Below are 16,928 nucleotides of genomic sequence, written 5' to 3' on the forward strand. Positions count from 1 at the left end.
CATTAATTCAAGGGATAACAACAGTCTCATCATACACTTAGCTAGCTCCTTGAAATGTAAGGAAGAGTGGGAAACTATGTAAATAGAAATTTGCATGAAACAAGGACCCTAGATAATTGAATTGTATGAGTTCTTAATATATTTTGCATATTCACCTCATATCAGATGTATGAACTGCAGATATTTTCTCTCTTTCCTTAGGTTGCCTTTTAATTTTGTTGATGGGATCATTTGCTGAGCAGATGCTTTTTAGTTTGATGTATTCCCAATTGTGTATTTTTGGGGTTTTTGCCTTTGCTTTTGGTGTCAAATCCAAAAACTCATTGCCAAGACTGTTGTCAGGGAGCTTACTTACTGTGTATTCTTCTAGGAGTTTTATGGTTTCCGGTCTTACATTCAGTTTTTGTGTATGTTGTGAGATAGTGGTCCAGTTGCAATCTGTGGCATGTAGCTGTCCAGTTTTTCCAAAGCTTTCCTTTTCCTGTTGCATATTCCTGTTTGCTTTGCAGTAAATGAATTGACTATGTATGTGTGATTATTTCTGGGGATTCTATTCTGTTCCGTTTATCTGTGTATCTGTTTTTATGCCAGTATCATACTGTTTTGATTACTATAGCTTTATAATATAGTTTGAAATTAGGAAGTATGGTGTGTCTAGCTTAGTTCTTCTTCTTCAAGATCGCTTTGTCTATTTGGGATATTTTGTGATCCCATACAAATTACAGGATTATTTGTTCTGTTTCTGTGGGAAATGTCATTGAACTTTTTATAGAAATCACATTGAATCTGTAGATTGCTTTGGGTAAAATGGACAGTTTAACAATATTAAATCTTCTAAACTATGAGCATAGAATATATTTTCATTTATTTGTGTCTTTTTCAGTTTCTTTTATTAATGTCTTATAGTTTTCATTGTTTGGGTTTTTTACATCCATGGTTGGGTTTATTCCTAGGTATTTAATTCTTTTTGATGCAGCTATAAATGGGACTGTTTTCTTAATTCTCTTTCTGGTAGTTTGTTATCTATATAGAACACAAACACAACTGATTTACATATATTGATCTTACGTCCTTCAATTTTATTGACTTTATTAGTTCAGACAGTTTTTCGTGGAGTCTTTGGGGTTTTCTATAAATACAACATCGTGTTATCTACAGATAGTATCTTATTGGGCTTCCCTGGTGGCCCTGATGGCAGACAGTTTGCCTGCAATGCAGGAGACCCAGGTTCAATCCTTGGGTCAGGAAGATCCCCTGGAGGAGGAAATGGCAACCCATTCAGTATTCTTGCCTGGAAAATTCCATGGACAGAAGAGCTTGATGGGCTACAGCCCATGGGGTTGCAAAGAGTTGGACACAACTGAACGACTTAACACATACATCTACAAATAGAGACAGTTTTACTTCCTTTCAGATTTGGATGCCTTTTATTTATTTTTCTTGCCTGATTGTTATGGCTAGAATTTCCAGTACCGTGTTGCATAAATGTAGCAGAATGGGTATCCTTGTCTTTTTCCTAATCTTAGGGGAAGAGCTTTTAGGTTTTCACTGTTGAGTATGATGTTAACTGTGGGCTTGTCATTATGTTGAGGTGCATTCTCTCTCTACCCATTTTACTTTGTTGAGAGGTTTTTTAATCATAAATGATGCTGAATGTTATCACATGCTTCTCTGCATCTATGGTGATGATCATATGATTTTTATTCTTGTTAATGTGGTATATCACATTGATTCATGGATGTTGAAGCATCCTTGCATCCCTGGAAGAAATCTCACTTGATCACAGTGTATTACTCTTTTAATGTGTTGTTGAATGCATGATTATAACATTTGAAAATGTGTTTCAGATAGCCCAGTCTTTTTCAACACTGTCATTTTGTCAGAGCTTCTAGTACTAGAAGTATTAGTACCAGAAACAAGAAACGATAAATAAAATAGGAGTGCGCCTGTGTCTTTTACTTTTCTGCCCGAGAAGTGATCATGTCTTTCAGTGCTGTTTACTTTGAGTTATAAAATGAATGTTTTGGGGGAATCTCATGTATAGCATGGTGACTATAGTTAATAATACTGCGTTGTATACTTGAAATTTGGTAAAATAGTAGGTCATCAGTGTTCTCACCACACACCAAAAAATAAAAGTAGCTAACTTTATGAGGTAACGGATATGTTAATTGACTAGACTGTAATCATTTCACAGAGTATAGGTAAATCAAATCACCATCTTAAATATATACTTGCTTTGTCACTCAGTTGTGTCCAACTCATTGTGACCCCATGGACTGTAGCCCACCAGTCTCCTCTGTCCATGGGAATTCTCCAGACAAGAGTACTAGAGTAGGTTGCCATGCCCTCCTCCAGGGGCTCTTCCCAACCCAGGGATCAAACCCAGGTCTTCTGTATTGCAGGCAGATTCTTTACTATCTGAGCCACCAGGGAAGCCCTAAATATATATAGTTTTTATTAATAGTTGTATTAATTATTTTATTAATTATACCTCAGTAAAGCTGGAGTGGGGAGTCGTGCCTTCATATACTCCTGTGGGCCTTCAGTGGTGTTCTTACATCTCTCGGTACATCAGCAGGATTTAGTTACAGTGAGGTTGTCTAGCTAGTTCTTGATGGTAGCCAGGAAAATTGAACACTGTTGATTGAGCGGGTCTCTTTATAGCCACTTAACGTGTTTTCAGGAATGCAAAGAAAGTTTCCACTTTACATGTTTAACAGTCTTATTGATGATACTATCAGTAGGGAATTCTTTTGTAGAATGATCACATTTGATGTGGGAAGAGTTTGAGATACTCCGTATTCATGAAGAAATATCTAGCAAGCAGTTGAAAATTAAAGACTAAAAGCTCAAGAGAGATTTAGAATTAACCATTATCTACATATAGGTGATAGTTGAAGCCATGTGAATGGACCCACTGAGAAAAGAGGGCCTAGAGGCAGAGTTAGTGAACACACCGCTGAGAGACTAGCAATGGAAAAATATGAAAGAGTGGTCAGAGAGCTGGGAGGAAACTGTGGTGGATAGGAACCAGCAGAAAAGAAAGCCTCAGAAAGAGGTGTACTCAGTGCTCTAATGCTTTTGTGGAATGGGGAGTGATATAGATAAAATAATTAGCATTTCTGTATGTTGTACTGTGATGCCATTATTTTACCTTGCAGTGATTTTTTAGTTATTTTGATTTACAGCATCTCTCTTGCATGAAGTATTTGTTACATCAATTGTAATAAAAATTGTTTCTGAACATGACTTTCCAGGCTGATTTGTATTAGCCATCATTTAAAATTACTTTAAGATGCTTTTTATTATGTCATGGAGAACATCCAACAGATATATATATAATTTCTAAGGATGTGAAAAATAATCAAAATCCATTTGAGATCTACAGTAACTAAGTAATGATAATGGATGGCTATTGACAAACTTGCTGACTGTTCAGCTATGTATGATCTTTTCTGCAATGCTAATGGATATATCCAGCACTCTAGGTATACAGAAGATATTTTATTGTTTTCTTTTCCTTTAAAATTCTATATGAAAAGATTGTAATTTATTGTAAAAGTTTGTTTCTTCAGAATAAAACCAAAAGTAAAAATTGACGGTTAATAGAAAAATAAGAAACACATCTATTTTGCTTCTTAAAAATACTAGATATGAAAGTAAAAAGTAGGTGGGTAACATTTGAGAACCTACACAGTTAAAATATTCTCTCCAGCTCCTCTCAGTATAAGAAGCAGAAGACAGTGGAATGTTACCTTTAGTGTGCTAACAGAACAATAAAATCTAGACTTTTTACCTTAATTTATCAGTCAAGGATGAGAGAAAGTAAAAGAAGTTTTCCGATATGTAAAAACACGTTTACCATGAAAAGCAGGTTTACCCTTACCGGATCTTCATTGAAAGAACTCCTGAAATATGTGGAATAAGTAAGAAGGAGGAAGCTCAGAAGTGAGATGTGGATAGTACTGTGGCGGTTAATTTTATGTGCCACCATCACAGGGCCGGAGGTTCCCAGGTATTGAGTCAGCATCATTCTGAGGGTTTCTGTTAGCGTGTTTTTAGGTGAGAAGAACATATGAATTGGTAGATTGCTCTCCCTGTTGTGGTTGGGCGTCATCCAGTCAGTTGAAGGCTTGGATGAAACAAAGGGGGTGGTTATCCTTCAAATAAGTAAGTTTCTTCTTGCCTGACTGCCTTCAAACTGGTTGTTGGCTTTTTCCTGCCCTTGGAGTGGACCTGAAACATCAGCGCATCTTACCAGCCTTGGACTGGAACGCTCCACCATCAACTCTCCAACTTACTGACTTACCCTGCAGATCCTGGGACTTGTTCAGTTCACTTGCTCAGTCGTGTCTGATTCTTTGCGATCCCCTGGACTGCAGTACGCCAGGCTTCCCTGTTCATCACCAACTCCTGGAGCTCACTCAAAGTCATGTCCATTGAGTCGGTGATGCCATCCAACCATCTCATCCTCTGTCGTCCCCTCCTCCTCTTGCCTTCAATCTTTCCCAGCATCAGGGTCTTTTCTAAGGAGTCAGTTCTTCGCATCAGGTGGCTGAAGTATTGGAGCTTCAGCTTCAGCATTAGTCCTTCCAATGTATATTCAGGACGGATTTCCTTTAGGATGGTTTGATCTCCTTGCTGTCCAAGGGACGCTCAAGAGCCTTCTCTCAACACCGCAACTCAAAAGCATCAATTCTTTGGCGCTCAGTTTTCTTTATAGTCCTTGTTAGTCTCCTTTATGGGACTCGTTAGCCTCCATAATTGCATGAGCCAGTTCCTTACGAAATAAATCTCTTTATATACGCAAATATCTTACTGGTCTGTTTCTCTGGAGAACCTTGACTAATGTAAGAATGGACAGGCATCTGTAGGTAAAGTTTAACAAACATTGCATGAAGCACTGACTGTTGGAGAGGGGATAATTAAAGCAAGGTAGAACTGTATACTGGACACTTCTGCATAAGATGAAAGGTGGTGGTTGGAGTTGCTTTCTAAAGGGGGGTGTAAGGTAGTCCCCCGGAAGATACATTCATGTCTGATCCCTGGAACGTGTGAATGTAGAAATATTATTTGGGGAAAAGCCTTTGCAGTTGTCATTAATAAAGATCCTTAGATGAGATCATCCTTGACAGCGTAGATAGGTCCTAAATCCAATGAGAAGTGTGTTTGTAAGAGACAGGAGTGAAGGGACAGACACAGAGGAGAAGGCCTTGAGAAAGCAAAGGTAGGCGCGATGCAGCCGCAAACCAAGGTCACGTGGAGCTGCCGGAAGCTGGGACAGGCAAGGAAGGACTCTTCACTAGGACCTGCATTAGCGAGATGGCCCTGCCAGCAACCTTAGGTTAACACTTCTGGCCTTCAGAATGGTGAGGGAATAATAAATTCCTGTTGTTTAAACAAGCATCAAGTTTACAGTACTTTGTTACAGAAGCCTTTTAAGAGCCTTGTGTTATTTAGGAAGAAGATAGAGACACTGATTAAATGTCTGCATTCACAGATGAAGAAAAAGCCAGATTTCATTTAGTGTTTATAGATGATTTCCCTGGCCTCTTGGATTCTACCGTGGATCCTTAGAGAGACCTCTTGCCCTAGATGTTAATCTTTAGGTAAAGCTCTCCTCTCCTGGGTAGTTACCACTCCTCTCAGGTCAGGGAGGATGGCAAAAGATTGGCATCACAGCCGCCTCTCTGTGTCAGAGGACTTTTCCAGGAAGCTTTCTTTTTAGGTTTGATCTCCTTGATGGGCTTGAGTTGCCAAACGTGGATCCTGGTGGATTAAGAGAGCCCCTCATTGCTGCTTGACTCACATGAGAGATGTGAGTGCTCCAAGTGACAAATTCCTGCTTAAGTTGATTAAAATAAGGAAGACACTAATCCTGTGTCAGAACCAGAAGCTCCAAGGTAGGGCAGCTTTCACGGTCCAGGAATTCAGCACTCAGCAGTGTTCCCAAGGATCTTGTCCCTTTCATTGTCCCTTTGCCATTGTATTAATAGCTTTGCTGCTGCTGCTGCTGCTGCTAAAGTTGTTTCAGTCGTGTCTGACTCTGCGACCCCATAGATGGCAGCCCTCCAGGCTCCCCGTCCCTGGGATTCTCCAGGCAAGAACACTGGAGTCGGTTGCCATTTCCTTCTCCAATGCATGAAAGTGCAAAGTGAAAGTGAAGTCGCTCAGTCGTGCCAGACTCTTAGTGACCCCGTGGACTGCAGCCTACCAGGCTCCTCCGTCCATGGAATATTCCAGGCAAGAGTACTGGAGTGGGTTGCCATTGCCTTCTCCGATTAATAGCTTTAACTTTATCGTAAGGTTTTCCCTTCTCTATCGTAAAATGACTGTCAGCAAATACTTGACTCATATGTTCTATTACTCACATCCTATGGAAAGCACAGAGAAGTCCTCTCATTCATATGTAATGTAACTTCTGGGTGGTTCATCTTAGATTGTCTGTCTACCTCCCAAAGCTTGGGCTCCAGTAAGTGTCACTTAAAGCACGTGACTGTGTAGAGGTGATGACCAAATTAAATTAGGTTTCTGTTTCTGGTTTTCGTTTGGCAGTAGGTATTTTTGGCAACTAATAGCATCCATTTGAAACCTCAAAGTGATCCCTTGGCCTTGCCTGAAGGTGGGGCAAAGCAGCCTGGAAAGAAATAAATTAAAGAGTGACTGTCCATAGACCTGTCTGCGGATGCTCTCCCATGCCTCCTTCCATGTGAACCAGCAAAGACATTCAAGAATGTTAGGTCATCAAGGCAGCACCAGTCTCTGCTTGGAATGAGAGAGAAGGAATCTCCTTCCTGTGTGTAATTATCCATATTCCTCTTCTGATTCTTAGCATTCTGACTTATATTGGAAACTGGATTTGCATAAGTAAAATTTGAAAAATAGTTTCTCAGGAAAGAGCTGATTGTCATGAAATGTTAGTAAGCATTGTTGCTCCAGTAAGAAAAAAGCCTACCAGCAACGTAGAGAGAATTCTAGCTCCAGAGCGTCCTAGACCTCCGAGTGGTTTGAGTGCACATGTGGAGGGAGAGGAGTCAGTGAAGGTTAGCACGGAGGGCTGTGAAAGAAAAGGAGGAAGTGGAGAATCAGAGGATGGGGGTCTTGGAAGCCAAGAGAGTAGAGTGCTCAGCTGGGACACTCATAGCTGTCAGGTCAGTTTGGGAGAGGATCACACATGTCTTGGGATTTAACAATGCTGAGGTTATTGATGCCTTTTCAGAGCACTTTTAGTGGAGTGACTGAATGCAGAGATTAAAATGTCATGAGGAGGGATTTCTCTGGTGGCTCACTGGTTGAGAATCTGCCATGCAGTGCAGGGTATGTCAGTCCAATCCCTGGTGCGGGAACTAAGATCTCACATGCGGGGCAGCTAAGCCTGTGCACTGCAGTTACTGAACCTGTGTGCTCCAGAGCCAGCTTGCTGCCACTGCTGAGCCCACGCTCCACAACCAGAGAATCCACACAACCACAAGAAGAGATCCCACACGGTGCAACAAAGAGCCGACAGCAGCCAAGTAAATACAGGCTTTTAAAATGTGGTGAGAAGTGGGTGGACACTGAGGAGATGAGAATCACAGGTACAGATAGCTCTTGAGAACAGTAGCAGTAAAGGGGAGTCTTTTGAGATACTGTTCTTTCTTCTCCTTTATTTTTATGATGGAAGAAACAAGCAGGTTTAAATGAGAGGGAAAAAGGCGGGGAATGATCTTTGATACAAGGTTCCTTAGAAAACAAGAAGGGCTAGGGTCCGAGTTGTTTCTGTAGGCCATTATGATAACAAATCCTACCATAAAAATGTATATATAACAGAAGTATTGGGGGAGGGATTTAAAAAACTAGAGACAAGATTAAGGCAAAAGTTAAAATTTACACATAAGTTAGCAAAATGAAAAGAGTAAGCGTTTTCAGTGTTTCAGAGACTGAGCAACTGATGAAGACGAGCGATAGCAAGATGGTGGAGGTTTGACAGGAAACAACCACCTCTGTAAGGCAGTTAGTCTCCAATTGAAAAATAAATTAGATTCAGGTGAAAATCAGAAATAGGAAGTTTATCCATGGAAGTAATAAAGGGATGAAAGCTAGCTATTAAGTCCAGTAGCTAAACGTATAAGATTAAGAAGGTGGTCACCAAAGGGGAAAGGGGGAGGGATACATTTGGGATTGACAGGTGACACTGCTGTATATAAAATAAGCAACAGGACTGCTGCGTAGCACAGGAAACGCTAGTCGGTGTCTTTTCATAGACCTGTCAGCTCAGTTCAGTCCCTCAGTTGTGTCCGACTCTTTGCGACCGCATGAACCACAGCACACCAGGCCTCCCTGTCCATCACCAACTCCCGGGTCCACCCAAACCTATGTCCATTGAGTCGGTGATGCCATCCCCTTCTTCTCCTGCCCCCAATCTTTCCCAGCATCAGGGTCTTTTCAAATGAGTCAGCTCTTCGCATGAGATGGCCAAAGTGTTGGAGTTTCAGCCTCAGCATCAGTCCTGCCCATGAATATTCAGGACTGATTTCCTTTAGGATGGACTGGTTGGATCTCCTAGCAGTCCAGGGAACTCTTAAGAGTCTTTTCCAACACCACAGTTCAAAAGCATCAATTCTTTGGTGCTCAGCTTTCTTTATAGTCCAACTCTCACATCCATACATGACCACTGGAAAAACCATAGCCTTGACTAGACAGACCTTTGTCGGCAAAGTAATGTCTCTGCTTTTGAACATGCTGTCTAGGTTGGTCATACCTTTCCTTCCAAGGAGCAAGCGTCTTTTAATTTCATGGCTGCAATCACCATCTGCAGTGATTTTGGAGCCCAAGAAAATAAAATCTGACACTGTTTCCACTCTTTCACCATCTATTTGCCATGAAGTGATGGGACCAGATGCCATGATCTTCATTTTCTGAGTGTTGAGCTTTAGGTCAAGCTTTTCACTCTCCTCTTTCACTTTCATCAAGAGGTTCTTTAGTTCTTCTTCACTTTGTGCCATAAGGGTGGTGTCATCTGAATATCTGAGGTTATTGGTATTTCTCCCAGAAATCTTGATTCCAGCTTGATTCCCCACACAGCATGGCTTAGTTTCATTGAGTTAGACAAGGCTGTGGTCCATGTGATCAGATTGAGTATTTGTCTGGGGTAGTGGTGTCAGTCTGTCTGCCCTCTGATGCCCTCTCTCAGCACCTACTGTCTTACTTGGGTTTTTCTTACCTTGGACGTGGAATATCTCTTCATGGCTGCTCCAGCAAAGCGCAGCCACTGCTCCTGACCTTGGACATAAGATAGGTCCTCTCGGCCACTGCTCCTGACCTTGGACACGGGGTAGCTCCTCTCAGCTGCTGCGCCGTGCAGCTGCCGCTCCTGTGCCACGCATTATTACAACCTTTAGTGGAAAATAATCTGTAGAAGAATATATATATATACACACACACACACACTCTCTCACACATATATCTAACTGAGTCACTTTGCTGTACATCTGAAACTAATCCAACATTATAAATCAGTTATACTTCACTTTTCTAAAAAGTTGGGAACAAAAGTAAAGAATTGTATTTTTTTGTTTGAATCATTAAATTCAACATGGAAAATAAAGACAAGAAGTAAAAAATCTAAAGATTAAAGAAATTATAATCTAATGCGAAAATGGAAACATTTGAGTTTAGGGTAACTAGTTGGGTTCATTTTTATTTTTACTTATTTTATAGAAAACAGCTGATAGAATATCCCCCCTGTCAGAACATCACCGCATGAAACAGAGTGGTCTTTGGCACAAGCTTTTTCTTCACATCAGGTCTTGCTTAATCTCCCTGCGTCGTTCTCTTGCTCCCGTCGTCACGAGTTAAGTGTCTGCTGTATGCCAGAGCTACTGAGAAAGATGCTAGATCTCACGTTCCAGGAGACTCAGTGTGATAACTGCTAAAATGAATGGAATCTCAGGGTACCATGGGAACATGAATAAAACACCCAACTCAGCGTTAGGAAATTGGGAAGGCTTTTCAGAGAAGATACTTTAGCACAGCTCTGAGGTGGTCAGCAGAGGAGTAGTGGGATTGGCCTTTAGGTGGAGGAAACAAGACACGCATTCTCTGGAAGCTAGAGTCTCACCGGGGCACCTGTGCTGTGTGCCTACGGATTCCAACAGCTGTCCATTCCTAGGCCCACATGGCTCTTGCAAGTTCTCAGGACGCAGGAGGACGCATCACCCACACAGCAATGTGGATATCACTGCTTGGCAGATGGGGTGTTTGCAGCTTTAAGAAATGGGAGTGAAACTAATGAACATGGAGAACTTTAGGCTGCTCTGAGGTGGGGAAGAGAGTATTTATTTACTTATCTACTCACAGCCTACTTCAAACATTCAAATATTTAATATCTGCCCTGCAGTATATCATTGAAGGGCAGATATTCAAGTAGCCCCTGCTCTCCGCAGTTTGAGAGAATTTGTGCTCAATTTGTGCTCCCATGTACACCAGCAACAAAGACCTAGTGCAACCAAAAATAAGTAAAATGTGTTTGCTTTTCACACGCAGTTGAAGAGACACGCTTAGTCTTTGCTCCGTGTGTGGACGCCGCTCGCTTGTGCCCCTCCCCTTCCTGCTTGAACAGTTCTCCAGTGTTTCAGCTCAGCTCCCGCTAAACCTGGACCATCATGGTGCGCTTTTCCTTTCCTAAATTTGTAAGCTCTCTGCGTTGGCATTTTTAATTACTTTGTTGATATTTAATTTCTGTGCCAGGCATGCATCTTCAATCCATTTAGTGGTGCTTTAACATCAAAGACTGAGGTGTTTGGTTCTGTTGTATTTCTCTCTGGTATTTAGTATGTCACTGAGCATTTAAGTTAATATTCGTTGAAGTGAGTATTCCATAATTGTTCCTGTCTAGAATTGTTTGGTTCTTGTTAAGGAATAATTAGTCTCATTACTATTCTGGACTCAACAGGAAAGTCCATACAGAAAAAAAATTGAAGTTTCTCAATAATGTAAAAATTTTTTCCAAATTTACTGAGATATATTTGACAGATTGTAAAATACTTTATCATTTTATACCACCTATAATTTTGCATTTTCATTATGATTTTTAATGGAAATAAATTTAGTGGTTCATAGATATTTTATGCCATACTACTGCTTGTCTTTACTTAATAAATTATTTCAAGTATAAATAACTTGGGATTAAATTCTGGGGTCGTGCCAGCCAGTCATCAGTCCTCTTGAGAAGTTGTGTTGTAGAGCTGTTGACATTATTTTCATTGTTCAAGTCATTTGTTAATTAAAGCCAAGCATAGATTAAAATAAGCATACCATGGTACTAAGTGATAATAAAAATCCCTTATTTTTTTTTCTGAATAATGGTGACTACTTCCTTGAACAAGAACTTGAATTTAGGGACTTCCCTGGTCACTCAGCTGGTAAAGAATCCGCCTTCAGTGTGGGAGAGCTGGGTTTGATCTGTGGGTTGGGAAGATCTCTAGAGAAGGGAAAGGCTACCCACTCCAGTATTCGGGCCTGGAGAATTCCGTGGACTGTATAGTCCATGGGGTCGCAAAGAGTTGGACATGACTGAGCAACTTTCACTTCGTTGGTGGTCCAGTGGTTAAGAGTCCCCCTGCCAGTGCAGAGGACGTGGGTTTGATCCCTGGTTCAGGAAGATCACGCGTGTTGAGGGGCAGTTAGAGCCTGCAGGCTGCGACTGCTAGAGCCCGTGCTCCACAACAAGAGGAGCTGCTGCAGGGAGACGCCCACACCCCACAACTGGAGAGCAGCCCCCACTCTGCAAGCTGAGAAGGTCCGGGCATACCAGCAGCAGAGGCCCGGTGCAGCCAAGAGCAGGTAAAATCTGTTGGATAGGAACTTGAATTTCTTACTGTATTTTTATTGATATAAAGATTTTCAAAGACCCTTTGTGAATAATGATTTGGATAAATTTTTTTTTTTTTTTTAGTTTTTTATTTTTTAAATTTTAAAATCTTTAATTCTTACATGCATTCCCAAACATGAACCCCTTGGGGGAACAGGAAACTTCTTTCCCACATACAATCTGTTGTTGGAATTTGTATTGATGATGGAGTTGTTCATAGAATCTGTTCTTAGTGGGTGGGGATTCCTTAAGAGGATTTTTAATTTTTCCTTCAGTATGTTTCATAAATTTTGCTCTTTTGTTGTACCCCTTGGTGTGTCTTTTCAGTCTTAGACTTTGTGACTTATTAGAGAACTGCTGTTCTTCTAAGTGGACAATGATACTGTCAAAGCGTCAGGGAGAAAGAATGAAATGGAAGTGGTAGCTACTCGGAGCTAGGGGAATGGGGTGGAGGTGTGCTGCTGGGTTGTGGATAGACTTCACACACATCTGTGCGGAAAATCCCCGTGTTGCATAGAAGACAATCATACAAATCTCTAGGTAATCTTGAAAGTTTTCCCAAGACAGCGAGGTTATCATAACACATTGACTAAATGCTTATATTTTTAAGCATGACAGTTATCTATGAAGCAGACATTATTACTGAAACTAATGTCTGTTTCAGAGTTTCATGACTTTCTGTGTCTTTCACAAGTTGACTATTAAAGTCATGGCATAGGGCTTCCCTGGTGACTCAGACTGTACAAATGCTGCCTGCAGTGCAGGGGCCCTGGGTCGGGAAGACCCCCTGGACGAGGAAACGGCAGTGCAGGGGCCCTGGGTCGGGAAGACCCCCTGGACGAGGAAATGGCAGTGCAGGGGCCCTGGGTCGGGAAGACCCTCTGGACGAGGAAACGGCAACCCACTCCAGTGTTCTCGCCTGGAGAATCTTACGGACATATGGACAGAGGAGCCTGGTGGGCTATAGTTCATAGGGCCACAAAGAGTCAGACACGACTGAGAAACTTACACACACAAAATCATGACATGAACTTTTCTTCTCTCTGTTTGAGAAAGGACTTAAGTTTCACAGTGTAGAAACTGTTTCAGGAAAAGGTGAGTCATAGTTGTCAACAGTGTCAATCACGACAAATTGTGAAATCATCTGTCTCCCACTTAACTATGTATTAGGAGATCTGTAGTAACAAATATGCTCTCATTGCTGTTCATCACCAGGATAATAAAAGAATTTAGGGAAAGCTATTATTTAAGAGGGAATGATAGATGTAGTATTTCTCTGAAGTTACTAACATCTCTACATTTTCCGTTTTCTCTAAGTAGTGTGAACATTTCATTTCTTTTGTCAAGCAGTGTGCTTCCAGGGTATAGACAGCAACTTTTTCCCCCCTGGTGATGTCTTATTGTACACCTCGTTTGTTTAATGTTTAATTTTTCATTGTTTATTTCCTTCTAGTGTTACCCATTTGTGCTGCGCTCCTTTCCTTCCCTCCCTCTCAGCCCTCAAAGTACTGGCAGTGCCAATTCCAGGAAGGCTAGGGCACACCGTTCTCTGGCACTGCATGTCTTCAGAATAAATGTTTGTGATTTCTTCCTCCTTCTGAACGGCCCTTCCTTTTTCATTTTAACCTGCTATAAAAGTAAGGATGAGAATGGAAAGAGCTTTTTAAGATAGGCAGAGTGCCAGAGGTCTGATCCCCATGTTTGCAGAATCAAAAATTGATCAACTTCCCCTGACAAATTTAAATGTACTTGAAAAAACTTCCCTCTAAATCTAGGACAATGACCATGTAATTCATTGTCCCGATGGATAGTTTCAGTGTCTGTGTGTATCTTGTTAGACAAGTAGCTATAATAAGTTAATATATGTATCCTAATGTGAAACTAGACAGAAACATTTGCCCATAAATGTAAATTAGATGAGGCTTTCCTGGTGACTCAGCAGTAGAGAATCCATCTACAGTGTGGGAGCCATAGAGGACATGAGTTTGATCCCTGGGTGGAAAAGATCCCCTGGAGAAGGGCACGACAACCCACTCCAATATTCTTCCCTGGATAATCCCATGGACTGAGGAGCCTGGCAGGCTACAGTCCATAGGGTCACACAGAGTTGGACACAACTGAAACAGCTTAACACAGCACATAAATTAAAGGAATATTTATTCTAGTTTGATGTCATTTTCCGTGATAGCTCAGTTGGTAAAGAATCCTCCTGCAACGCAGGAGACCCTGGTTCCATTCCTGGCTTGGGAAGATCTGCTGGAGGCTACCCACTCCAATATTCTTGGACTTTCTTTGTGGCTCAGCTGGTAAAGAATTCGCCTGCAGTGCAGGAGACCTGGGTTCGATCCCTGGGTTGGGAGGATCCCCTGGAGAAGGGAAAGGCTACCCACTCCAGTATTCTGGCCTGGAGAATTCCATGCACTGTACAGTCCATGGGGTTGCAAAGACTCAGACACAACTGAGCGACTTTCACTTCGCATGTTACTTTAACTAATTTAAACTTTCAAATGCAGACCTGAACTTTACTAATTTTCTTTGACACTTACTGAGAAATTTGTTCAAGGATACTTGAATTTTAACAAAACTGTTAGTAACTGAACCAAGAGTTTGGCTTTCTCGACGCCAAGCAAAATCAGTCTCCTTGTGGTGGTGATGGAGATGGGGATCAGGAGATAAGTAATGCAGAGAAACAGAGGAAGGCAACAGAGTGGGAAAGACTAGAGATCTCTTCAAGAAAAGTAGAGATGCCAAAGGAACATCTCATGCAAAGATGGGCACAATAAAGGACAGAAATAATATGGACCTAACAGAAGCAGAAGATATTAAGTAAGAAGAGGTGGCAAGAATACACAGAAGATCTATACCAAAAAGACATCTTCATGACCCAGATAACCACAATGGTGTGATCACTCACCTAAAGCCAGATGAAGTCAAGTGGGCCTTAGGAAGCATCATTACGAACAAAGCTAGTGGTGGTGATGGAATTCCAGTTGAGCTATTTCAAATCCTAAAGGATGATGCTGTGAGAGTGTTGTACTCAATATACCAGCAAGTTTGGAAAACTCAGCAGTGGCCCTAGGACCGGAAAAGGTCTGATTTCATTTCAATCTCAAAGAAAGGCAATGCCAAAGAATGCTCAAACTACCGCACAATTGCACTCATCTCACATGCTAGCAAAGTAATGCTCAAAATTCTCCAAGCCAGGCTTCAGCCGTGTGTCAACCATGAATTTCCAGATGTTCAAGCTGGATTTATAAAAGGCAGAGGAACCAGAGATCAAATTGCCAACATCCGCTGGATCATCGAAAAAGCAAGAGAGTTCCAGAAAAACATTTATTTCTGCTTTATTGACTATGCCAAAGTCTTTGACTGTGTGGATCACAACAAACTGGAAAATTCTTAAAGAGATGGGAATACCAGACCACCTGACCTGCCTCTTGAGAAATTTGTATGCAGGTCAGGAAGCAACAGTTAGAACCAAACATGGAACAACAGACTGGTTCCAAATTGGGAAAGGAGTATGTCAAGGCTGTATATTGTCACCCTGCTTATTTAACTTATATGCAGTGTACATCATGCAAAATGCTGGACTGGATGAAGCACAAGCTGGAATCAAGATTGCTGGGAGAAATCAAAAACCTCAGATATGCAGTTGACACCACCCTTATGGCTGAAAGTGAAGAGGAACTACAGAGCCTTTTGATGAAAGTGAAAGAGGAGAGTGAAAAAGTTGGCTTAAAACTGAACATTCAGAAAACTAAGATCATGGCATCTGATCCCATCACTTCATGGCAAATAGATGGGGAAACAGTGGAAACAGTGACAGACTATTTTTGGGGGGCTCCAAAATCACTGCAGATGGTGACTGCAGCCATGAAATTAAAAGACGCTTGCTCCTTGGAAAAAAAGTTATGACCAACCTAGACAGCATATTAAAAAGCAGAGACATTATTGGCTGACAAAGGTTCATCTAGTCAAAGCTATGATTTTTCCAGTAGTCATGTATGAATGTGAGAGTTGGACTGTAAAGAAAGCTGAGCACCGAAGAATTGATGCTTTTGAACTGTGGTGTTGGAGAAGACTCTTGAGTCCCTTGGACTGCAAGTATATCAAACCAGTCAATCCAAAAGGAAATCAGTCCTGAATATTCATGGGAAGGACTGATGCTGAAGCTGAAACTCTTGATAGTTTGGCCATCTGACGCGAAGAACTGACTTAATGGACAAGACCCTGATGCTGGGAAAGATTGAAGGCAGGAGGAGAAGGGGACGATAGAGGATGAGATGGTTGTATGGCATCACCAACTTGATGGATGTGAGTTTAAGCAAGCTCCTGGAGTTGGTGAGGGACAGGGAAGCCTGGCGTACTGCAGTTCATGGCATGGCAAAGAGTCAGACAGGACTGAGCAACTGAACTGAACTGCAGTGAATGAGCAGAAGTCAGGGTAGATCCATCCCTTGGATTGCTGGGGGTTCTGTTTGTCATTTCTTCCTCCTCTCTTCACCAGCCTACATTAGATACGATCAGTCTTTTATATTTTGTCAATCTGTGAAGTTAAACAGAGTCTTCCCCTTCTGATTTCCTTTACAGGTAACGTTTCAATGGAGCATCTCTCTCCCTGTACAGATGCGGACTCGGATTCATCACATTGTTCTTTGTGGATGTATTTATAGCTCTGCTGGGAGCAAGCTGCTTGAAGTACTATGGTATCCAGAGAATAGTTAAGCCCTTTGGTGAAGACTTAATTGACTTTATTTCCTTGAGGAAAAAGTTAATGTCTCTGGTTGTTTTTTTTTCCTCTTCTCATCTGTCTAGTTGCTGATCATCTGGGCTGTGATCCTCAAACACGGTTCTTTGTCCCTCCTAACATCAAACAGTGGATTGCCTTGCTGCAGAGGGGAAATTGCACCTTTAAAGAGAAAATATCACGGGCTGCTTTCCACAATGCAGTTGCTGTAGTCATCTACAATAATAAATCCAAAGAGGAGCCAGTCACCATGACTCATCCAGGTAAACAAAAAAAGGAAGTTGTAGATTTTGTTTTCCCTCTGGCAAATTATTGCTTTGTAGGAAG

At 41.5% G+C, this 16,928-nt stretch overlaps 1 protein-coding gene across 3 annotated transcripts in view; it reads left to right on the forward strand.

Annotated features, from left to right (window-relative positions):
* The window catches only part of RNF130 (ring finger protein 130), a 139,278-nt gene that overhangs the window by 26,133 nt on the left and 96,217 nt on the right, over positions 1-16,928 (forward strand). For 2 of the 3 annotated variants that reach the window (XM_069590388.1, XM_069590389.1), the window contains exon 2: positions 16,670-16,864. The exons of the other annotated variant lie outside the window; for it this stretch is intronic. In XM_069590388.1, the coding sequence (XP_069446489.1) occupies positions 16,670-16,864 (195 nt within the window). The remainder of the gene's footprint in view (positions 1-16,669; positions 16,865-16,928) is intronic. 3 annotated transcript variants of the gene reach the window in all.

The sequence above is a fragment of the Ovis canadensis genome, chromosome 5, assembly GCF_042477335.2.
Source record: "Ovis canadensis isolate MfBH-ARS-UI-01 breed Bighorn chromosome 5, ARS-UI_OviCan_v2, whole genome shotgun sequence".
Classification (NCBI taxonomy): Eukaryota; Metazoa; Chordata; class Mammalia; order Artiodactyla; family Bovidae; genus Ovis; species Ovis canadensis.